Below are 24886 nucleotides of genomic sequence, written 5' to 3'. Positions count from 1 at the left end.
GCTGAGCATTCATTTGCAAGCAGCAGTACAGTACCATAGGCATTCTGTGTGCAGCCGTAAGGAGCCTTTAAAGTTTCTAGGGCAGTATAACGTTGCAGTAACACAAGCTTGGTATGCCACTGTATGATATTTGAGGTTTATGGAGTTTTATGGGTGCAGTAATATCACTCATTTAATTATAAATGATCAGTAGCCGTTATATATCTTAAAGGGAACCTGCCAGCTGATTCAAGCTGCCCAAGCAACAGAGGCTTGAATCAAAGCCAGAAAGTTTCTCAGAAAATATATTTAGGAAATCCAACTGGGGACCATAGCCAAAGATGAGACTAGTCTGGTGCAGCATCCAACCATGCTAGACGTGATTCAACCAGTGGAAGGAAAATGCGTGTCAAACCTGCGCTGCTGAAGGATCCAGGATGTCAACTTAATTCTTTCAAAAGTTTATTCTGAACAGGTTTAACAGTCAACGTGTTTCAAGGTCACACAGGACCCCCTTCTTCAGGACAAAAACCTTAGGCGTGATTGACAGGTCTCTTTCATAAGGAAAGACCTGTCAATCACTTGGAACGGCACCAGACCAGTCTTGTGGTGGGGACAGCAGGAATCAGATGACAAATTCCCTTTAATAGCATGCAAAAATGTAAAGTGAACTGGGCTGAATGGATTAGGAAGTCAGAAATGATGTCAAAAAGAGCAAATCTACAGGCTTCATTGCATAAAAGCTAGGTTTGACTGATCAAAGATTGATTCCCATTTCAACACAATAAAGCTTTGTGACAAGACAATTTTGCTATCCTTTTGATTGTAATTTTGCAATCCACACTGGAAAATAAAAAGGAGATGACATTTAAAGGTTGAGCAATATTTACTGTTAAATGACACCCACAAAACGAGTCCACGGCTTAGAGAAAGCAAATTATTCTCACAAAAGAAGATTATATCAGCCGTGTAAGTCTTTCCACAGCAGGCAGAATTATATTTCTGTCTGTTATAAATGTTTAATTTTCTTGGAACAACTTTAATGGTAATGCATTTATTATTACTACATTTCTAATCGCATCTGGGACATGGGTACAATAATTTTTTATGTTTTGTACTGTGTCTTGGCAAATGCTTCACAAGCATTAATAATGAATTGCATGTGGCTAATAAGGTAAAGCCAAATTGTGCTAAGATATACAGTATATATATTTATCCTCTAGGCCCATTGGCAACACAGCATCATTATTTAGCACTATTAAACCAGAGCCAGATATATTTTTCTTAAGCTGTTAGGTTGTATTATCACATTACACCAAGCACATAAATTCGGTAACATAGATATATGATACGCTGTACCTCCTCTGCTGTGGTTTTTGTGATCCTGAGAACCTCAATTAGAGACTCATCTTCTACAAGAGAACCTTGCGTGCTGGTGAGTCGGAATAGGAGATTGTCCTCGAGCTCCTGCATCTTCCTCTTGTTTGAAGTCACTTCTTCCATTAGCTTGACCCTCTCAGCCTCTAGCTCCTAAAGACAAGTGTACGGAAATTTGGGCTTATCAGCACAACACAGAATAAGGCAATTTCATGGACAGCAGTTAATTTTCATGTATAATTTTCAGATTTTTCTTTGCAGAGTATGCATTCCTATCCTGTTTTTGAAACATTTACTAATACCAGTATATTTAGAATATACCGGGTCAGGAAAAAGGAGTTGTATAGTACATTTTTGTTTAATAAATGATAACATTTATAACATTTAGATATCATATAAAGCACCAGTCCAATGTTTTTTCTTTATTTCACCGCTGGAGTGGTATCACTAATATAGAGAGGGACAAAGAGTCAGCTCACCATATATCTGGAACTTGGTAGTGTGAAGCAGTGACAGGTGTTATATGCGAGGATCACTATGTGTCCCCCAGGATGTGCATAGAAGCATATTTTGACCGCTGGAATGCATTGCAGTCACAGATATAGCTGTGATTGCAGTGCAAAATAAAAGTAAGTTTGGTCTTGGGCAAGCTACTTGCCCAAGGCGGATTTAAGAAAACCTGGCATGGGCTTTTATTTTTGGAGCAAACTACAGGATGGTAGTGGGGCAGTACACTCCCTCCAGGCCGGGTCTTACAAGTGGCCCATGGCCACAGATTCCATTTTAAAAACCCTGCAGCAAAGGGTTGGGTGTGTCAGTGTTTGCTTGCAAGAGGCAGAGCAGGTGGCTCTGCAACAGCCGGCTTGTGTGAGGTAACACAGAGCCAAGAGAAGCAAATGCCTGGCACCCCTCAGTGTGACACAGTGGTGCAGTCACCCATGGCAACTGGTCTTGGATATGGACTGTTTTGACGCCTGGCTACGATCCGGAGGACACTGTGTGCTTTTAATTTTGTGTGAGTTTTTTGGACATTCAACACGTTTGCTTTGAACTCTCCTGGGTTACTGCCTCATTACTGCACAGTGTGAACACCGCAGCACTACAGTAGTGAAAGGAATCCGCCCATAGAGTAGCCCTGGTCATGGGCGTTTCTTGAGAGAGAAATAGAAAGGAATGTTCTCCAGCGTAGAAAGGTAAAACTTCAAGTTTATTCTGTTCTTGTTTTAAAAAAAGACACAAGGGGGATCCAAGGGGGCACAGGACTGACGTGTTTGGACTAGATAGCCTTAGTCATGGTCTTAGCCATGTAAGTATTTTACTATGGACAGGGATAAAACTTTGGTGATACCATTTCGGCAGTGAAATAAAAAACAGAGTGGTGCTTTAATTATATATAAAAAAAGGACAAGTTTTTTTATGCAATTATTCATATTTTATCAAAATAACAAATATGCTGAGGAAGAACGGCACCTCCAAACTTTTTTCAAGTGCCAATTCTCTAGTTCAGCCTTTGTCCTGTACTTAGCAGCCAAACTTCAAACTTGCCATGGAGGAAAAAAAACAGAAAAGGTTTGGCAAAAGTACCTACTAGGGCATGGATGGAAAAATGTTATGTTTTAAACAGACCCTTCCACCTCTTTGTATGACAAGGTTAAAATACAAAAGATATAATTTTATGTTATTTTGCTAAAAGTATTCATCAAGTGTTCATTATTTTTATTGTTTATTGAGCCGAAGCGACCTGAAAAACACGTTGTGTGCACATACCCTACACCTGTGGCACAAAAATGGAACAACTGAGACTCATGCAAATATTATTAATTACATTAATACATATGTAACAGTCGGAAAAGCTATCCAGTGTAATTCCTTTATGGCAGTAAAGGAAAGCAATAATCTTTGCACCTGCAAACTATGTTATCGATGCTTATGTTTGGCAGTTCTTACATGTGTATGGTCTATAAAAAGGAAATCCATAACAATTTTTTGCTTTATCATCTGAGAGCAGCCCGATGTTCGCAAAGAGAAGCTGAATCCAATAATGTATCACTTAGGCTGGTTTCACACTTGTGTACAGGAGGGCTGCGGATGGCAGCGTACTTCCTCCCCCATGAAACCATGCCTATGCTCTGCCTACTTCTCCTTGCGTCCTGCGTTGCTCTGCGTACCTATCTTTATCATTGGGTATGCAGGCCATACGAATGTATGCAGATGCCTCTGCATGCGCCATTTTGACGCTGTGCTGACCGCAACAAAATGCAACATGTTACGTTCTGCGCAGTTCAATACGGCGCATGTGGAGGCATCTGCATACATTCGCATGGCCTGCGTACCCAATGATAAAGATAGGTATGCAGGGCAACGCAGGACGCAAGGAGAAGTAGGCGGAGCGTAGGCGAGGTTTCATGGAGGAAGAAGGGAGGAAGTACGCTGCCATCCGCAGCCCTCCAGTACACAAGTGTGAAAGTTGTCTAAGTTGAATGGGTTATGAGGCAATCAGAGTTCTTAGATTTAGCAATCCAGCTTAGCTAAGAAAGCTAACCACGCCCACACCACAGCTAACCCCGCCCACACCACAGCTAACCCCGCCCACTTCAGGGTCTCTGTGCACGTAGCTATAGACAGTGAGGTGCTTATCACAGGAGGGGGCAGAGTCAGACAACCTAGCACATGGCAGCTAGCCCTAGCAATGATAATGTCCTGGTGATAAAAACCCTCAAGTTGTTTGATATGTTCTTCTGTGACCCTGCTGAATATTACTATTTTTTTAGGGGGGTGGGCCCAATCAGGGCTTTTGCTATGGGACCCCATGATTTCTATGTATGTAAGTCAGGGACTTATTAATTATTTTCCAGGTTAACAACACCATAAAAGAACACTAGTGAACAAGACACCTAACATTGTGTGAATACAGTGAAACTCTGGAATTTTTCTTGCACCAAAGCTTTGATTTGTGCTTCAATTATATTGTAAATGTTTCAGCTTACTCTCAAAAGAATAACTGTGAAACTTGTATAAATACAGCACATAAGTGCATTTATTAAAATGCCCATAGCAGCAGCAGCATTCACAGGACTGTATAGGGAATATGGATTGCATTGCCAGAAGCATTGAACATTACAATAAAGAAATAAGTGGCCAGATGGAGCACCATGGTACACTTTCATCCTTTCCAATTGTTTTGTTACAGAGAAAGATCTTTATTGCACTGCAGAGGCATCGTGGAATGAGTGATGGGAATAAATACGCAAAGATATTGTGTAAAGCTTTGCTAACATGTAAAATATTATGAAGTGTTTGAGAAATCGATTTTCTCAGATCTTCAATTACACCACACTTTGATCTATTCCCGAAGTTTCTATGGATATCACATATGTGGGTGTACATGCCAATGCCTGATGGACCATTTTTTCATTATCTTTGAATAGCACTAAATACACTGCGGAGGAGATATGCCAGAGCAATGCTGAAACAATGGGAAAATCATGTTATAACAGGATACTAAAAGTGATAGAAATAGGTGTAAACGTCAACCAAACGGCCAGTGGTGAAACATCCCATCCATAAATGGTTCTGGTCACTGTGCTGCTATAAAAGCCTCCACTTTGGGAAAGCTTTCCATTGGATACCGGAAAATTACGCACATTACTTCTTTTAAACTCAGACAAAGCAGGAGACACTCCAGGAAACTGGCATTTTTTCCTGAAATATCTTTTCTGTCATTGGGTTTTTTTTGGACGTTTCCTGGGTGTTTTTCCTACAGTTTCGGCTACCCTTGTTTTCCGGGAGGGATTTTCCATGGTTTTATGACATCATTTTTACGGTCATTTTTTTTATCTTCATTACATAATGTGGTCAATATAAAGGACTGGCACTTGATTCAGGCTATGTTCACACATGTTTTTGCTAACAATTTAAAGTGAACCGGTCAACAGGTTTGGCCGACATAAGATACGGCCACCGCCTTTCAGGGCTTATCTACAGCATTCTATAATGCTGTATATAAGAATCCGATCTGACCTTAATGATAAGAAAAATACGTTTTATTGTACTCACGGGGGGGGGGGGGGGCTGCTTTCCACATTATCAATGTATAATTAATGGTAGATCCTCTCAGCACAGGAACTTTATGATTGTTGCAATATTACTACATTTGCACTTGGAGAGTATATGTTTACATGATCTTCCAATACTGTATGCTTATGTAATTTGTGGAACTGCCTCTTACCCTAACCCCTTATTCCCAGGGCTTCTATTGTGGATCCTACCTTTTCCTTCCTCAATAATTTTTGTGTATAAGATTATGTATGTTACTTATCATTGTATCAATAAAGTCATGTTTAATTTTTGAAGTCAGCACTCCAATTATCTTTATTTATAACAACAGGACAATTGGCCTCGTGCATCCTAGTCCAACCATGCCTCCCAGCACTGATTAGCAGCTATCACTATACAGTGGTGTACATAGAGAACTGTGATGTGGGGGATTATGCACAGATCAACATCTGAGCTCTGCTAGATCTGCTGAAGACAAAACAGTGACTATCATAACTCCTGTACCCAGTAAAGTAATTGATACATCTCTGGAATCAGGGGCTCAGTCTCTACCTTATGCTGCTGTCAGATTACATACTGTAGTAACAACATGCTGACACATTCCCTATAAAAAAAAACGTTCAAGAGCCTTAGCAAATGAAGTCATTTTTACAAAGAAAAGCACATGCTCATTCTTTTGAGCATTTTCTGATGGGTTTTTCAGGCAGTTTAGGCAGCCATATGCACATACCCCAATGACCTACTATAAGAAATTGCCTTCATTCAACCGCAAGAGCTTTAACCAGTTCATGACTGTGCCATTTACCCCCCCCCCCTTGTTCCTTGTTCGGATATTCAAATAATTTTGGTTTCTTTTTTTTCCGCAACACATGGGGATTCATTTTTATGTTATTTTTATATTCCTTCTTTTGCGGATACCAGGGGAAGATATAAAGAATAATAGGATATACTTGTCTGTTTTTCACATGGACTCTCAGACTACAAATGTGTAAAGAAAGTACCTCACAATACAACTCTACATGCCTGTCTGACTCTTGTTTAGAAGAGGGGTTTCAGGGCAAAGATAACTCAGTTCTGGCCACAGTAAACTGGCCCTGTACAGCCCTTCATATACAGAGATCCAGAAGGTAAACATGCGAAGAAACAATGTCTGTCTTCTCTTTGGGGAGTCTGGCTGAGTGGGACAGCAGCTTCCCTTCCCCAGAGCATCACAATCTAGTGAAAGTTGCTTAGAATGCACTGACCTTTTAAGACATCAGTGCAGAGATAAGAGTGGACTGCCTCAGTGCAGAGATAAGAGTGGACTGCCTGAACGTTTATAGTCCAGAAGTAGCTAAAAGGGTTTTTCGGGGACAAAACTTGCAAGTAACTACAACATGATGAATTCTAACAGAATGTAGTGTATACATTGCGAGGTCTCCACTGCTCGTCACATAACCGCAAATGTGATTTGCATACTTACATTCATGTACTGACTACTGTCTCTGTTACTTGCCTCAATGATCTCAAGAAAAGCGGAAGAGAATGCAAATTGCATGAATGATTAAACGATGAGAGCCACAAGCATGAAACAGATTGGAATCATAACATAATCACAAGTGCAACCCCAACCATCAGACATTAGCCTTTACCCAACTTGGGACGTACTGGTGTGTCAGATGTGCAATTAGAGTGCGATGGGATGTACTTGTACACTGGACGTTGAGTGCTGGTGTAGAAACTGGGCTTAAGAGCAGACTCAAGTATATTACACATCAGGAATTTTCCTGCAATAGCGGCAACCATAGATAGATCCATTCACTGCTGTTTAACCATTTAAATGCCAGTGCACATGTCCTCTTATTGCCTCAATCACGTGATCACAGGAGTTGTCATGGCAGCAAGGGGCTTGTTGAAGGTTCACATATTTGCCACCTTAGTCCTTCTTTGAAGCCAGTATATTTCGAACAAGTGGTTAAATGACTACAGTTTCAAGTCCCCTAAGGTGACTGAAGGATAAAGCATATAAAAAACACTTAAAATATAAAAAATATTAAAAAAATCAAAAAATTCAAATTGCCTACTTTTCCTTCATTAAAAAAATAAAACAAAAACTTGGTAAAACATAAAAAGTCATATCTATCAAAGTATAAAACAAATTACTCCTTAAGGTAAACAGTGTAAAGAGGGGAAAAATCATTATGCCAGAATTTTGGTTTTTAAAAACAAAATGCAACAAAAAATTGTATGCAATGATATCAATAGAAACATTAGCTCACCATGAAAAATAAAGTCAGACAAGAGAAACCAAATTATTATTATAAAACTCCAGTAGATAAGTGAAAAGCGGCACCAGTGTACTGAACTTCAATCCTTGTGCAGAGGGTGATTCCCCTATACGTGAGCTTTCCAGCTTTAGACGCTTGGATTCTAGGTGCTCTGCATTTATCAAGATGTATTCATAAAAATAAAGAAAGTATGCGGCACTCAACAGTAGCGTTCGTGAAAAAAGTCCTTTAATCCATCAGACAATCACAGGACATTAGAAGTGGATTGCTAGGTGCGGAGGCATGCGGGGAGAGAGCACCTAGCAATCCACTTCTAATGTCCTGTGATTGTCTGATTGATTAAATGACTTTTTTCACGAATGCTACTGGCAAGTGCCGCATACTTTCTCTATTTTTACAAATTATTATTTTTTTAATTTCTGAATTTTTTATACAACTTACTGGTAGCTAAAAAACAACTAAACAAGTATGGTACTAGTGTAATCATACTGACTTAAAAAATCATGTTACTTGGTCATTTTTACCAGGCAATGAACACTGTATAAACAAAACTCAAAAACAATGGTGGATTTGTTGTGGGTTTTTTTATTTCACTGCACTGGGAATTTTTTTCCCATTTTCCAGTACACTGTCACTCATAGGAGCATAAAAAAAAAAGTTTTAATGAAAAAATGGAGAGGAGACATAGAAGCAAAATATACACCCATTGGTGGAATTAATTATCCTAACTCAGGTGAGTGAGTAATAAGATAAATAATACAATCAGTGGCTGTGTATGCTTTCGATTTTATCAGAAACATTTTATTGTTTTTTCTTTGCTCCCATATTGAGGGATCCTGAAACTGGTGTGGATTGAAGTAAATACCTAGAAAATGAGGAGTGATCATCTTGGAATATTTGTGAGTGGTGGTAACCAGCCACTCACATAGATTAATTGCTTTAGTTTTTTATATATGATTTATTTTTTTATTTTCATCTTCCATTCTGTCAGTAAGCTTTGTGGGTGTGAGCACTCCTATTTTTTTTTTATTTCTATCTTGTGTTACCTCGCATTCAAACTACTATTGGTGTAGATACAAACAAACCATCATCCGGTCTTGTCAATTACAGTAATTTTTTTAAAACGTTATGGATTTTGAATGAAAGGAATGAGAAAAGTAAGGGTATGTGCACACGTTGCGGATTCCATTGCGGATTATTCCTCAATGATTCTGCAGAATCCACAGGATCCACCATGGGTTTACTGTGGATTTTCTGTGGTTTTCATGTGGTTTTCATGTGGTTTTCATGTGGTTTTCATGTGGATTTCGCCTGCGTTTTCACACCTGCAGATTCCAATTATGGAACAGGTGTAAAACGCTGCAGAATCCGCACAAAGAATTGACATGCTGCGGAAAATGAGCTGCGTGGAATTTTCCGCAGCATGTGCACTGCGGATTTGGTTTTCCATATGTTTACATGGTACTGTACAACGCATGGAAAACTGCTGCAGATCCGCAGGGGAGTCTATGTGCGCATATCCACATCAGTGCAAGGCCTGTAGGCAATGTATGTGGGTATATAGATTTCACTGTATACATAAAAAAAAGTCCATTAGTGTCTGGTGCTGCCTATTATATATATACCCAGCTGCAGGTATCTGTGGCTAGGAGTATTTTTTTTTGCACCTGAATCCTGCTAATTTTATTGCAAAGCAATCCAGAGCCTCCTTTTTTTCTACATTTATTTGCTTGTTCACACTGCAGACTTCAGCCAGATCATTTTAATACAACAGCGTGAAAATCCAGCAATTTAAAATGGCTTTGTCTGTCCCAGGCATCACATTTGAGTGCACAGAAAATTCTGGCCTTGTTTGTGGTACTGTAGTATTTTTTGGAGTGTCTTACAACATTTTTTGACACCATTTTGCTGACCAAAAAATATTTAGCTGGCCAAAAAATATTTTGCTACAGTTCATATATTTATCACTGTGTTTTGTACACCACACGCATCGCATATCATTGCACTAAATATTTTACAATTTTAGTACTCCAACAATTTTGTCATAGCCTACTTATTGAGACAATTTTGGTGGACCCAAAAAAATCCAGGCCACATATTTACCAGTGTTCTATCTCCATCAGGTGCCAGACCTATCTGTGGTCTACAAATTGTGGCATTTCCGGCCTATATTCCACTGTTTTGCTGTCTGCTACCCTATGTCTATGCACTATTTTGGGGTAAAAATTAAAAAAATACAGTCCACATATTGAACACTCTGGTATCTCTGTGACACGCCTCATCTATCTGTGGTCTCCAAAGTGTGCTTTTGAGGCTTCCATTTACCTTTTTTGCTGTGTGTTACCCTAGCTCTAAACACTATTTTGGGGTAAAAAATTAAAAAATACAGGCCACATATTGAACAGTCTGGTTTTGCTGTCAAACACCTGATCTATTTGTGGCCTACAAATTGTGGCAACTCAGGCCTACATTCCACTGTATTTGCTGTCTGTTACCCTAGTTCTCCACACATATTGAACAGTCTGTTATCTTCGTCAGACACCTGGTCTCTCTGTGCTCTACAAATAGTTGATTTTCAGGCCTACTTTCCACTTTTTTTGCTGTCTGCTATCCTAGGTCTATACACTATTTTGGGGTAATAAAATAAAAAAATGCAGGCCACATATTGAACAGTCTGGTATCTCCGTCACATGCCTGATCTATCTGTGTTCTACAAATAGTTGATTTTCAGGCCTACATTCCACTTTTTTTGCTGTCTGCTACCCTGGGTCCATACACTATTTTGGGGTAAAAAATAAATAAATATAGGCCACATATTGAACAGTTTGTTATCTCCGTCAGACGCCTGGTCTATCTGTGCGCTACAAATTGTGGCAGTAGATTAGAGGCTTGCATTCACCATTTTTTTTAAAATGGACAAGGCACGTGGCAAGCGATGGGGAAGTGGACGTGAAGGTGACGGTGCATGCAGAGGTAGAGGCCATGGGCAAGCTGAAAGTGGGCCACAACAAACACCAACATCTTAACGCTCAACCTTCATGTCCCAATTACTAGGGGACCACAGCAGCACACCACTATTGACGCTAGAGCAGGTTGAAAAGGTTGTTGGTTGGATAGCGGATAATATTTCCCTTACTTTGACACCACCACCAGCACCCTGTCTTCCACACGGTCAAGTCTGAGTAGCCGTGAGTCTGGACCGCATATACCTCCCACCATGCTGAGTGCCCTGAGACAACTGATCCAACACTTGGACACTCTGAAGAGCTGTTCACTTTTACATTTATTGATTTGGGCCTCTCGCCTGGTCCACTTGAAGCGGGGCAAGGTGAGATTTTATGTAGCGATGCCCAAATATTTGAGCAGCCACGGTCACACGAAGGCAATGGTGGGAACGTGTCACAAGAGGTGGATGGTGATGAGATGCAATTGCCAGAAACTCAGGAGGAGGACCAGGGTGCGGAAGTGGAAGAGGTGGTGGATGATATAGTAAATGACCCAACCTGGCAGGAAGAGGACAGCAGAACACATGGGGAGGGAGGTGTAGCACCCCAACAGGCAGGAGGAAGCAGTGTGGTGGCCACAGGCATAAGGCGGGCAACCGTTCCCCACAACACCAACATAACAGAAGTTGCCAGTCCAACTGTAAGGTCTTCCCAAGTCTGGTTATTTTTTAAAGACCCTGCTGATAACCCCAAACAGGCCATTTGCAACACCTGCCATGCCCGCATCAGCAGGGGTAGCAAAACTACCAGTCTGACCACCACCAGAATGATCAGGCACATGGCAGCATAGCACCCAACTTTGTGGGCCAAACCACAGGCACCAGGAACAGTGTCTGCGGGTAACACCACTGCTTCTTCCACTGTTGTGCGTGAAAGCTAATCTCCTGCCCACGGTGCATGTGAAGATGCCTGCTGCCCTGCACCTGTCGTTACTCACAGTCAACTAGCACCATCATCAAGCACATCCACTTCCTTGTCCCAGCGCAGCCTTCAGTTGTCCATACCACAGTCATTGGAACGCAAGTGGAAGTACACATCCAACGCCCCACAGGCCACAGTACTAAATTCACACATTTCTCGTCTGCTTGCGCTCGAAATGTTGTTTAGATCACACCCTAGCATGCTCGGATAAGACATTATCAGAGCAAGTTCACTCATCACTGGTCGATGGGCATTGCTGTCTTGGTCCGGTGTCTCCTCTCTTTCTGCGATGCCTTCTTTCTTTTTGCTTTGTGTGGATGACATGTTCTATGTCATCCACACAGTGTCCCCAGCATACCGCTCCTGCACAGGCATACTTTTCTCTGCCCTGTCAAGGGCAGAGCAAAGTACTGCAGTGCGCAGGCAGGGAAAGGTCAAAGAGCCCCGACACATGCGCACTGCTGTACTTGACTATGCCTTGGTCAGGGCAGAAAAGTATGACTATGCAAGAGCGCGATGCTGGGGACACTGTGTGGATGACATAGTATGCATCATCCACATGAAGCACAGAAGGTGGACAGTATCGCAAGAAGAGAGGACGCACCGGACCAAGACCAGCAACGTCCATTGGACTGGTGAATATTATAAAAGGTATTTTTCTTGTCTTGCAGGCAGGATTGGGGTGTATATATAGCATATTAGAGTGCTGTATATCAGGGCTGAAAGGTGGTGCCCTTATCTCACATAGGACAAACCTGGTGAAAGTTCCCTTTAATGCTATTAAGTATGACCTCTTGTCATTATAATTAAAGAGGTTTTTCCCTTCCAAACAATGTCCTGTCCAAGTTCCAGTGTGTTAACAAATAACAAACTGTGCTGAACTCACTTTCCCTGGGTTCACTGGTGAGTCTGCACTATTTCTCCTAGTGTCTGACATTGGCTGCATTGCTGAGGTCACAGACAGTGTGGCAGCCAATCAGAGAGCCCCACTTCTATGAACGAGCTCACTGATTGACTGCTATGCTATCAATGTGATGTTAGCGCCGCAGCCAATATCAGACTCCAGAATGAAGTACTGGCAGAGACTTACCGGTAAACCCGTGGAAGGTTAATACAAGGTAGTTTGTTCTGTTTTAAAGGGAACCCATCACCAGGTTTTCCCAATATAACTGAAGGCAACCACCTTAACGCCTCTTTTACAGTTGTCTAGCCACCTGTATATAAGTCCCCAGCCCCCTCTGCTTATTAAAAAAAATACCTTTTATAATCTCCCAGTGCTGAACGGTCTGGTTCAAAAGGCTTCACTGGTAGTGCTCGACACCAACACTATCCCAAGCGCTGTCTTCCTGCACCGCTTGATGTGGATGACTATGTCCCGCTGAGGACTTTACTTTCGGGTTTTACTTCTGGGTCATCTGTACTATTTGTCCTCCCCCAGGACATAAAATAAGAGATTTCAAAGGTGACAAGTTCCCTTTAACAAACTTTAGCCGGGGCAAAACATTGCCTGAAAGGGAACAACCCCTTTAGGCATAGCAGGGTATGAAGTGTATCAATATAGTTATTAGAGAGGAAGCTGCCTAACTGTTCTATATTGAAAGTCATTTAGGACTTCAGTAAAACTCCACTGGGAGTACTAGATCAACATACATTTTGGCCATGTAATGTATTTTTTCAGTGATAAATGAATACATGAATGTTAATACAAAAACGCCTCTAACTTTACAGCTAATTGAATATTTTATTTTCTTTCAACAGATTTCAATTTTACGGTAGATAGCTGATGTTTGTACAGTCATTACTTGTTTGTTTTCAATCCATTTTTTGTAGAAAATAATCATATATAATATGATGTGCTGCGAGGAAGCTCTTTACCATTTATATCACAAAGTTAATCCAATTATAAAAGGATTTCATATTTTAAGGATATTACTGTAGCAATTTTAGTATCACCTTATTCTGGTGTCACAAGAAAGGAAGTGAAAAAAGAAAAAAAATGCTTTTTTTACATCCTTTCCCTAATAAATTATTTGTCCAAAACTTTTTTAACACCCATTGCAAAAGTTGATATGACTAAAAGATATTGGACATGTGCAGGTACGTTCAAAAACAATACATAATAAAATACGATTATAGATTACCTAAGTTTAACAGTTTCCATACCTGCTTTTCGGTCAATATCACACGTCCAAGGAGCTGATCTTCTAAGCCTTTCATGGTAACAGTAAAGTCAATGACTGCTGTCTTGGCACTGATTTCAGGGGTATAGGCCGGGTTGGCCAGTTTAGTTGTAATATAAAGGGTAAATCCTTTCATAACATCAACTTCTTTATCACCAACTTTTACCTACAAGAAATCAGACAATTTATATTTATCAGTTGTAGCCTCTTGTTCAGCATTTGAAGGTGATTTGCACCTTGTAAAGATTATTGTATTATTGGAGCTCAACTAAGAATGTGTCTGTGCCTCCATTTAAAGCCTCGGTCACAGATTATATTACACTTGACAGAAATTTTTGGACATCACTATAAGTCACTGAGGAGTACTGAGCACTGTTGGTGTCGATTGTGTCTGGCCACAGGTCCTGATTTCCATTTTTAACCCAAACTTTTACGCAGATGTTAGCAAAGTTGGGTTGCATCTGTCTATAAATGGTTCTAGCTGAAAAACACAGAATTCTGAACATAATTATACGTAAAAATATATTATCATCTTACTTTGAAGGTAGAGCCAGATTTAATGAAATTTTTCTCCAGAACATTATCAAGTGCCGGGTCAAGTTCTTCTCCAACATCTTCTATCATGAGTGGTCTTCCCAGAGAAAGGCTGTCCTCCAAGTGGGTCCTGAAATATTTGTGATTCAGGGATGTCACCTGGGATTAGAGAACAAATGGAAGAAATCAAATAGCCTTTTCTATATCTCTTCTATTTTTCGTTTTCATTAAGTTACTTTGTGTCTTCATATTTACTACTCCAAAGTATGTGTAAAAGCTATATTGTATCCTTAATATAACCATATATTACACTGTAAATACATATATTTGCAGATGATGTATATTACAATACTGTTCCAGAATGTTCTATAATAATAGCATTGACCTCTGACTCAGTTAATGGAGTCCTCATAAGAAATTATACAATGATAATGTAATATAAATGTAATAATGATAGAGAAAGTACAGGATAAAATAAGATGTGCAAAAAAAAATACAAGAGCCTTTGCCAAGCCTAATCTGATATTCAGAACTATACCTAGCACTTTACAGCATGTGGCTGGGTTTTATGTTCTGTAACAAAGAATAAGATAAATAAAATTATAATTGGGAATTCATGTTTATGGCTTCCCGATAGATTTATTAACAACATATGGGCCATCAGAATTCAGTGTTAATTACCAAGCTGCAGGCACAACTTTGTTAAGTGAAACGGAGACACACAGGAAAGAGGGAAGGGTGGTTATTATCATCATAAAGCCACTGACAATGGGGATCAAACTAAAATAATAGGATGCACATTAAAAAGAATGCCTTTGTCATAGATTTTTGTACAGATTTAAAACAATAGTCTTAATCTACTACATATAATGGAACAAAACCATAGAAGATGTAGAGGTTTGTGGTTGCACTTATAGTGGACCTGATTAAAACTGACCACTTTTGCACTTAGTTTATTATCACTGCTTGCTTGAGAATTCTTTCTTTTAAACCAAACTGTTCCAGAGATACGGGCTTTTTTATAAAATGCTCATTTCTATGGTCTTTACCAAGGGGGCATTGAATATAGTGCAATAATGCAGAGTAGTGATGAGTAGGGTTGAGCGACTTTCATTTTTTTAAGATCGAGTAGGGTTTTGGGAAACCCGATTTTGTCCAGAGTCGAGTCGAGTGCAGTCGGCCGATTATCGCTAAAAGTCGGGGATCGACCGAAACACGAAACCCAATGCAAGTCAATGGGGAAGCATAGTCGGCAGTGAGTGGAGGCCAGGAAAACACCTACAGTGCCCATTTTAATGCCAAAAACATCCATTCTTGTTTCTGAAGCTTGCCAATCTTAATTAACTGTATAATAATAGTTGGGCATAGGGAATTGGGGGAAAGTTGTGGGGGGAGTAGGGCTGGCTCAAGTTTTTCGTGGGCCCAGGAAATGCGGACTACGTCACGGCGGTGTTGCAGGGAAAGGTAAGTATTTAAAAGTTGCAAGTGCTGTGATCCTGAGCAAGCAGGGGGGGCCCACTCGTTCGCATTGCCACTGGCACAGGGCCCCTCAAAGTACGGCGGTGTGTTTGCATGGCGGGGGCGCCTCCCACCAGCAGCGACACTTTTGCGTACTCTGAGGGGCCCTGTGCCAGTGACGTCGCCAACGAGTATGCCCCCCCACCTGATGAAGGAACCTGCACTTTCATCTGCACCTTCCTCTTTGTCCCTGTGTAAGGTGGTATAACATGCGGGAAGGGGAACCTTACTTTCAGCAGGGACAGATTCTGGCTGTGTAGAGTACAAGGGGAATGTAGTGGTCTAGGTCAATGTACCAGCAGACTCATTTAGCAGTGGCTGGGCAATGGGCAGGATGAGGAGGAAACAGATATAGGGCCAAAGAATAAAGTAGGCTACATGCAGTTCAAAATTGGTAACAGGACTAAACAGGCGGCATTGCTTTGTTCAGTGGAGTAGCAAACCCAAGAGCAGCAGACACTGTTTCAAGGGCCTAACCACACTAGTAGGCCAAATGCAGTTTAATATCTGATAGTATAGGGCGAAAGCCAGAATGTGGAAGCTCAGCTTTGTTCAGTTGAGGACAACACCAGGGAGGGGCAGACACCTTTAGTAGGCCGGAAAAGCCTATTGCATTTTTTAAAATGGTAATTTGGAGCAGAAGGTTGAAGCTCAGCTTTATTTAGTTGAGGGCAACACCAGGCAGGGGCACACAGACAGACACCTTTAGTAGGCCGGAAAAGCCTATTGCATTTTTCAAAATGGTAATTTGGAGCAGAAGGTTGAAGCTCAGCTTTATTTAGTTGAGGGCAACACCAGGGAGGGGCAGAAGCCGTTAGTAGGCCCTAACCACCATTTTTTTTTTTAAAACCACATAATGAGAGCCGGAAGGTTGAAGCTCAGCTTTATTTAGTTGAGGACAACACCAGGGAGGGGCAGAAGCCGTTAGTAGGCCCTAACCACCATTTTTTTTTTTTTAAACCACTTAATGAGAGCCGGAAGGTTGAAGCTCAGCTTTATTTAGTTGAGGACAACACCAGGGAGGGGCAGAAGCCGTTAGTAGGCCCTAACCACCATTTTTTTTTTTAAAACCACATAATGAGAGCCGGAAGGTTGAAGCTCAGCTTTATTTAGTTGAGGACAACACCAGAGAGGGGCACACAGACAGACACCTTTAGTAGGCCGGAAAAGCCTATTGCATTTTTCAAAATGGTAATTTGGAGCAGAAGGTTGAAGCTCAGCTTTATTTAGTTGAGGGCAACACCAGGGAGGGGCAGAAGCCGTTAGTAGGCCCTAACCACCATTTTTTTTTTTTAAAACCACTTAATGAGAGCCGGAAGGTTGAAGCTCAGCTTTATTTAGTTGAGGACAACACCAGGCAGGGGCACACAGACAGACACCTTTAGTAGGCCGGAAAAGCCTATTGCATTTTTCAAAATGGTAATTTGGAGCAGAAGGTTGAAGCTCAGCTTTATTTAGTTGAGGGCAACACCAGGGAGGGGCAGAAGCCGTTAGTAGGCCCTAACCAAAGTTGAAGGCCAAATGCAGTTTAATTTCTGATACTATAGGCCGAAAGCCAGAAGGTGGAAGTTCCGATTTAGACAGTGGAGGACAATTTGAATTAGGGACTGCAGACAGACTTAGTAGGCTGTCCCCTGTGGACCATGCATCCACCACATTAACCCATTGCGCCGTAATGGACACGTAATCTTCCGTGGCCATGCCTACAGGTCCATGCGTCTGTTGTCAGGTGCACCTTTGTACTCACAGATTGCCAGAGTGCATGGACAATGCGGTCTTCTACATGCTGGTGGAGGGTTGGGATGGCTTTTCTCGCAAAAGAAGTGTCGACTGGTTAGCTTGTAGCGTGGTACAGCGTAGTCCATCATGGCCTTATTAATAGTAAATAAAATATATAACTAGGCTCTATGAACTTTTAAATAGGTTCCAGGGGTACACGGGCAGCATTGGTGTGGTCAGTGGAGGAGTATTGCAAGTAGGGGCTGCAGACAGGCTATCAAAGGCCTAAAATAACAAACAGTAGGCAGTCATGGCAGTTTTACATCGGTTACATGGATACACAGGCAGGCACTCCAGGCAGCATTGTGGTCAGTGGAGGAGTATTGCAAGTAGGGGCCGCAGACAGGCTATCAAAGGCCTAAAATAACAAACAATAGGCTCATGGCAGTTTTACAGCGGTTACATGGATACACGGGCAGGCAACTTGGTGGTGGTGAGTGGAGGAGTATTTAAAGTAGGGACCGCAGACAGGCTATCAAAGGCCTAAAATAACAAACAATAGGCTTATGGCAGTTTTACAGCGGTTACATGGATACACGGGCAGGCAGCTTGGTGGTCAGTGGAGGAGTATTTAAAGTAGGGACCGCAGACAGGCTATCAAAGGCCTAACATAACAAACAATAGGCTCATGGCAGTTTCACAGCGGTTACATGGATACACGGGCAGGCAGCTTGGTGGTGGTGAGTGGAGGAGTATTTAAAGTAGGGACCGCAGACAGGCTATCAAAGGCCTAAAATAACAAACAATAGGCTCATGGCAGTTTTACAGCGGTTACATGGATACACGGGCAGGCAGCTTGGTGGTCAGTGGAGGAGTATTTAAAGTAGGGACCGCAGACAGGCTTCAAAGGCCTAACATAAGAAAATGGGCTGGCTGTAGGCACTTTATAATTGGTTCCAGGGGTACACGGGCAGCAGTGGTCTGGTCAGTGGAGGAGTATTTAAAGTAGGGACCGCAGACAGGCTATCAAAGGCCTAACATAACAAACAATAGGCTCATGGCAGTTTCACAGCGGTTACATGGATACACGGGCAGGCAGCTTGGTGGTGGTGAGTGGAGGAGTATTTAAAGTAGGGACCGCAGACAGGCTTCAAAGGCCTAACATAAGAAAATGGGCTGGCTGTAGGCACTTTATAATTGGTTCCAGGGGTACACGGGCAGCAGTGGTCTGGTCAGTGGAGGAGTATTTAAAGTAGGGACCGCAGACAGGCTATCAAAGGCCTAAAATAACAAACAATAGGCTCATGGCAGCTTTACAGCGGTTACATGGATACACAGGCAGCTTGGTGGTGAGTGGAGGAGTATTTAAAGTAGGGACCGCAGACAGGCTATCAAAGGCCTAAAATAACAAACAATAGGCTCATGGCAGCTTTACAGCGGTTACATGGATACACGGGCAGGCAGCTTGGTGGTCAGTGGAGGAGTATTTAAAGTAGGGACCGCAGACAGGCTTCAAAGGCCTAACATAAGAAAATGGGCTGGCTGTAGGCACTTTATAATTGGTTCCAGGGGTACACGGGCAGCAGTGGTCTGGTCAGTGGAGGAGTATTTAAAGTAGGGACCGCAGACAGGCTATCAAAGGCCTAAAATAACAAACAATAGGCTTATGGCAGTTTTACAGCGGTTACATGGATACACGGGCAGGCAGCTTGGTGGTGGTGAGTGGAGGAGTATTTAAAGTAGGGACCGCAGACAGGCTATCAAAGGCCTAAAATAACAAACAATAGGCTTATGGCAGTTTTACAGCGGTTACATGGATACACGGGCAGGCAGCTTGGTGGTGGTGAGTGGAGGAGTATTTAAAGTAGGGACCGCAGACAGGCTTCAAAGGCCTAACATAAGAAAATGGGCTGGCTGTAGGCACTTTATAATTGGTTCCAGGGGTACACGGGCAGCAGTGGTCTGGTCAGTGGAGGAGTATTTAAAGTAGGGACCGCAGACAGGCTATCAAAGGCCTAAAATAACAAACAATAGGCTCATGGCAGCTTTACAGCGGTTACATGGATACACAGGCAGCTTGGTGGTGAGTGGAGGAGTATTTAAAGTAGGGACCGCAGACAGGCTATCAAAGGCCTAAAATAACAAACAATAGGCTCATGGCAGCTTTACAGCGGTTACATGGATACACGGGCAGGCAGCTTGGTGGTCAGTGGAGGAGTATTTAAAGTAGGGACCGCAGACAGGCTTCAAAGGCCTAACATAAGAAAATGGGCTGGCTGTAGGCACTTTATAATTGGTTCCAGGGGTACACGGGCAGCAGTGGTCTGGTCAGTGGAGGAGTATTTAAAGTAGGGACCGCAGACAGGCTATCAAAGGCCTAAAATAACAAACAATAGGCTTATGGCAGTTTTACAGCGGTTACATGGATACACGGGCAGGCAGCTTGGTGGTGGTGAGTGGAGGAGTATTTAAAGTAGGGACCGCAGACAGGCTATCAAAGGCCTAAAATAACAAACAATAGGCTTATGGCAGTTTTACAGCGGTTACATGGATACACGGGCAGGCAGCTTGGTGGTGGTGAGTGGAGGAGTATTTAAAGTAGGGACCGCAGACAGGCTTCAAAGGCCTAACATAAGAAAATGGGCTGGCTGTAGGCACTTTATAATTGGTTCCAGGGGTACACGGGCAGCAGTGGTCTGGTCAGTGGAGGAGTATTTAAAGTAGGGACCGCAGACAGGCTATCAAAGGCCTAAAATAACAAACAATAGGCTCATGGCAGCTTTACAGCGGTTACATGGATACACAGGCAGCTTGGTGGTGAGTGGAGGAGTATTTAAAGTAGGGACCGCAGACAGGCTATCAAAGGCCTAAAATAACAAACAATAGGCTCATGGCAGCTTTACAGCGGTTACATGGATACACAGGCAGCTTGGTGGTGAGTGGAGGAGTATTTAAAGTAGGGACCGCAGACAGGCTATCAAAGGCCTAAAATAACAAACAATAGGCTCATGGCAGCTTTACAGCGGTTACATGGATACACAGGCAGCTTGGTGGTGAGTGGAGGAGTATTTAAAGTAGGGACCGCAGACAGGCTATCAAAGGCCTAAAATAACAAACAATAGGCTCATGGCAGCTTTACAGCGGTTACATGGATACACAGGCAGCTTGGTGGTGAGTGGAGGAGTAGTGCAAGGAGTGTCTGTCCCAGTACTCCCAAAATATAAATAGATGTTAATGTCTCGCAAAACAACCAAAACAAAAAAAAAGGTGGCATACTTAGGTACAGGGGTGGGCTCATCTACTGAGTTTCTGACATAGTAATTTGGCAGTAACTATTTAATGGTGCCAATATAGGACACAGACACAGACTACTTTAAGTTGCATCATAGATGTCTACAAATTTGTATTGTCAGTGCCAGACATTGAATGATGTCAGCGAATAGACTAAAGATTGGTGGAGCTGTGCGACATAATTTTGCACGTGGTAGAGCACATTTTGAGCTGGGGTAGGGGGGAACTCTCTTGAGGCCGGCGGGACCGCCCCAGGGCCCCTCATGTTACAACGGTGTGTCTGACGTTGGGTGCGCACCACCACCGCCAGAGACACTACATTGTACTATGAGGGACCCAGTAGCAATGCCGTCAACCAAAAGCGAGCACACCCACCTCTTCAGACAAACAGCAGTCTCACGGGTGCTTGCGCCAAGTCGCGATACCACGGCCCCGTGTGGGGAGTTTTGCCATTTAGGGAGGTGTAAACATGTCGTATGCTGTACAATCAGCTGCAGCAAATTAGACATTAGAAAAGTAATTCACAGGCAAGAGCTTTTCATAGGAAAGCTAGGTGTCGGCCGGGCAAGGTGGGGCAAAAGATTTCGAAATCCAGTTGTGGTTCATTTTAATGAATGTTAGATCGTCAACATTTTGGGTAGCCAGACGAGTCCTTTTTTCGGTTAATATTGAACCTGCAGCACTGAATACTCTTTCTGATAGGACACTTGCTGCCGGGCAAGCAAGCTCCTGCAATGCATATTCTGCCAATTCTGGCCAGGTGTCTAATTTGGAGGCCCAGTAATCAAATGGGAATGACGGTTGAGGGAGAACATCGATAAGGGATGAAAAATAGTTAGTAACCATACTGGACAAATGTTGTCTCCTGTCACTTTCAATTGATGCAGCAGTACCTGTCCTGTCTGCGGTCATAGCAAAATCACTCCACAACCTGGTCAGAAAACCCCTCTGTCCAACGCCACTTCTGATGTGTGCACCCCTAACACTCCTAGTCTGCTGCCCCCTGGAGCTCGTGTGAGAACGATCACGTGCGCTGTGTGCTGGGAATGCCTGAAGCAAACGGTCAACAAGAGTTGATTGTTTGGTTGCTAATATTAGTTCCAAGTTCTCATGTGGCATAATATTTTGCAATTTGCCTTTATAGCGTGGATCAAGGAGGCAGGCCAACCAGTAATCGTCATCGTTCATCATTTTCGTAATGCGTGTGTCCCTTTTTAGGATACGTAAGGCATAATCCGCCATGTGGGCCAAAGTTCCAGTTGTCAAATCTCCGGTTGTGATTGGTTGAGGGGCAGTTGCAGGCAAATCTACGTCACTTGTGTCCCTCAAAAAACCAGAACCCGGCCGTGACACGCAACCAAATTCCTGTGCCCCCGGGAAAGGTTCGGCATTAAAAATATACTCATCCCCATCATCCTCCTCGTCCTCCACCTCCTCTTCGCCCGCTACCTCGTCCTGTACACTGCCCTGACCAGACAATGGCTGACTGTCATCAAGGCTTTCCTCTTCCTCTGGTGCAGACGCCTGCTCCTTTATGTGCGTCAAACTTTGCATCAGCAGACGCATTAGGGGGATGCTCATGCTTATTACGGCGTTGTCTGCACTAACCAGCCGTGTGCATTCCTCAAAACACTGAAGGACTTGACACATGTCTTGTATCTTAGACCACTGCACACCTGACAACTCCATGTCTGCCATCCTACTGCCTGCCCGTGTATCCTCCCACAAATAAATAACAGCACGCCTCTGTTCGCACAGTCTCTGAAGCATGTGCAGTGTTGAGTTCCACCTTGTTGCAACGTCTATGATTAGGCGATGCTGGGGAAGGTTCAAAGACCGCTGATAGGTCTGCATACGGCTGGCGTGTACAGGCGAACGTCGGATATGTGAGCAAAGTGCACGCACTTTGAGGAGCAGGTCGGAGAACCCAGGATAAGTTTTCAATAAGCACTGCACCACCAGGTTTAAGGTGTGAGCCAGGCAAGGAATGTGTTTCAGTTGGGAAAGGGAGATGGCAGCCATGAAATTCCTTCCGTTATCACTCACTACCTTGCCTGCCTCAAGATCTACTGTGCCCAGCCACGACTGCGTTTCTTGTTGCAAGAACTCGGACAGAACTTCCGCGGTGTGTCTGTTGTCGCCCAAGCACTTCATAGCCAATACAGCCTGCTGACGCTTGGCAGTAGCTGGCCCATAATGGGACAACTGGTGTGCAACAGTGTCATCTGCCGATGGAGTGGTTGGCAGACTGCGTTCTGTGGAAGAGCTGTAGCTTCTGCAGGAGGACGAGGAGGAGGAGGAGGAGGGGGTGCGAACGCCTACAGCCAACTGTTTCCTAGACCGTGGGCTAGGCACAACTGTCCCTAAATTGATGTCGCCTGTGGACCCTGCATCCACCACATTCACCCAGTGTGCCGTGATGGACACATAACGTCCCTGGCCATGCCTACTGGTCCATGCATCTGTAGTCAGGTGCACCTTTGTACTCACAGATTGCCTGAGTGCATGGACGATGCGCTGTTTAACATGCTGGTGCAGGGCTGGGATGGCTTTTCTGGAAAAAAAGTGTCGACTGGGTAGCTCGTATCGTGGTTCAGCGTACTCCATCAGGGCTTTGAAAGCTTCGCTTTCAACTAACCGGTAGGGCATCATCTCTAACGAGATTAGTCTAGCTATGTGGGCGTTAAAACCCTGTGTACGCGGATGCGAGGATAAGTACTTCCTTTTTCTAACCAGAGTCTCATGTAGGGTGAGCTGGACTGGAGAGCTGGAGATCGTGGAACTTTCGGGTGTGCCGGTGTACATGGCAGACTGAGAGACGGTTGGAGACGGTATTGTTTCCGCCGGTGCCCTAGATGCAATATTTCCTCCTACAAAACTGGTGATTCCCTGACCCTGACTGCTTTTGGCTGGCAAAGAAACCTGCACAGATACTGCCGGTGGTGCGGAAAATGGTGGCCTTACAGTGACGGAAGGGATGTTGCGTTGCTGACTAGCTTCATTGGCCGAGGGTGCTACAACCTTGAGGGACGTTTGGTAGTTAGTCCAGGCTTGAAAATGCATGGTGGTTAAGTGTCTATGCATGCAACTAGTATTTAGACTTTTCAGATTCTGACCTCTGCTTAAGCTAGTTGAACATTTTTGACAGATGACTTTGCGCTGATCAGTTGGGTGTTGTTTAAAAAAATGCCAGACTGCACTCTTCCTAGACTCGGATCCCTTTTCAGGGATTGCAGACTGAGCTTTAACCGGATGGCAACACTGTGCTCCAACAGGTTTTGGCTTTGACACGCGTTTTGGGCCAGATACGGGCCCGGCAGATGGAACCTGTTGCGATGTTGATGCCTGCTGCGGCCCCTCCTCCACCTCCGCTTCTGAACTACTGCCGCCTGCACCCTGTTCCCCCAATGGCTGCCAATCGGGGTCAATAACTGGGTCATCTATTACCTCCTCTTCGAGCTCGTGTGCAACTTCGTCTGTGTCACTGTGTCGGTCGGTGGTATAGCGTTCGTGGCGGGGCAACATAGTCTCATCAGGGTCTGATTGTGGATCTGTACCCTGAGAGGGCAATGTGGTGGTCTGAGTCAAAGGAGCAGCATAGTACTCTGGCTGTGGCTGTGCATCAGTGCACTCCATGTCAGAATATACTTGTAATGGGCATGGCCTGTTAAATGTTTCACTTTCTAAGCCAGGGACGGTATGTGTAAAGAGCTCCATGGAGTGACCCGTTGTGTCGCCTGCTGCATCCTTCTCTCTTGTTGTAGTTTTTGCTGAGGAGGACAAGGAAGCGACTTGTCCCTGACCGTGAACATCCACAAGCGACGCGCTGCTTTTACATTTACCAGTTTCGGAAGAGGAGGCAAAAGAGCTAGAGGCTGAGTCTGCAATGTAAGCCAAAACTTGCTGTTGCTGCTCCGCCTTTAAAAGCGGTTTTCCTACTCCCAGAAAAGAGAGCGTTCGAGGCCTTGTGTAGCCTGACGACGAAACTGGCTCCACAGCTCCAGACTTAGGTGGAATATTTTTATCCCCACGACCACCT

General features: G+C 43.4%; 1 protein-coding gene across 1 annotated transcript in view; it reads right to left on the bottom strand.

The window, feature by feature from the left end:
- The window catches only part of LOC143782325 (dynein axonemal heavy chain 5-like), a 610263-nt gene that overhangs the window by 90200 nt on the left and 495177 nt on the right, over window positions 1-24886 (bottom strand). The window contains exons 64-66 of the mRNA XM_077269680.1: window positions 14323-14478; window positions 13769-13951; window positions 1339-1509 (exon numbers count right to left, since the gene is read on the bottom strand). Coding sequence (XP_077125795.1) covers window positions 1339-1509; window positions 13769-13951; window positions 14323-14478 — 510 coding nt within the window. The remainder of the gene's footprint in view (window positions 1-1338; window positions 1510-13768; window positions 13952-14322; window positions 14479-24886) is intronic.

Source organism: Ranitomeya variabilis, chromosome 6 (genome assembly GCF_051348905.1).
Source record: "Ranitomeya variabilis isolate aRanVar5 chromosome 6, aRanVar5.hap1, whole genome shotgun sequence".
NCBI lineage: Eukaryota > Metazoa > Chordata > Amphibia > Anura > Dendrobatidae > Ranitomeya > Ranitomeya variabilis.
The sequence above is the reverse complement of the archived record's forward strand: the minus strand, read 5'-3'. Positions and strand labels throughout refer to the sequence as shown.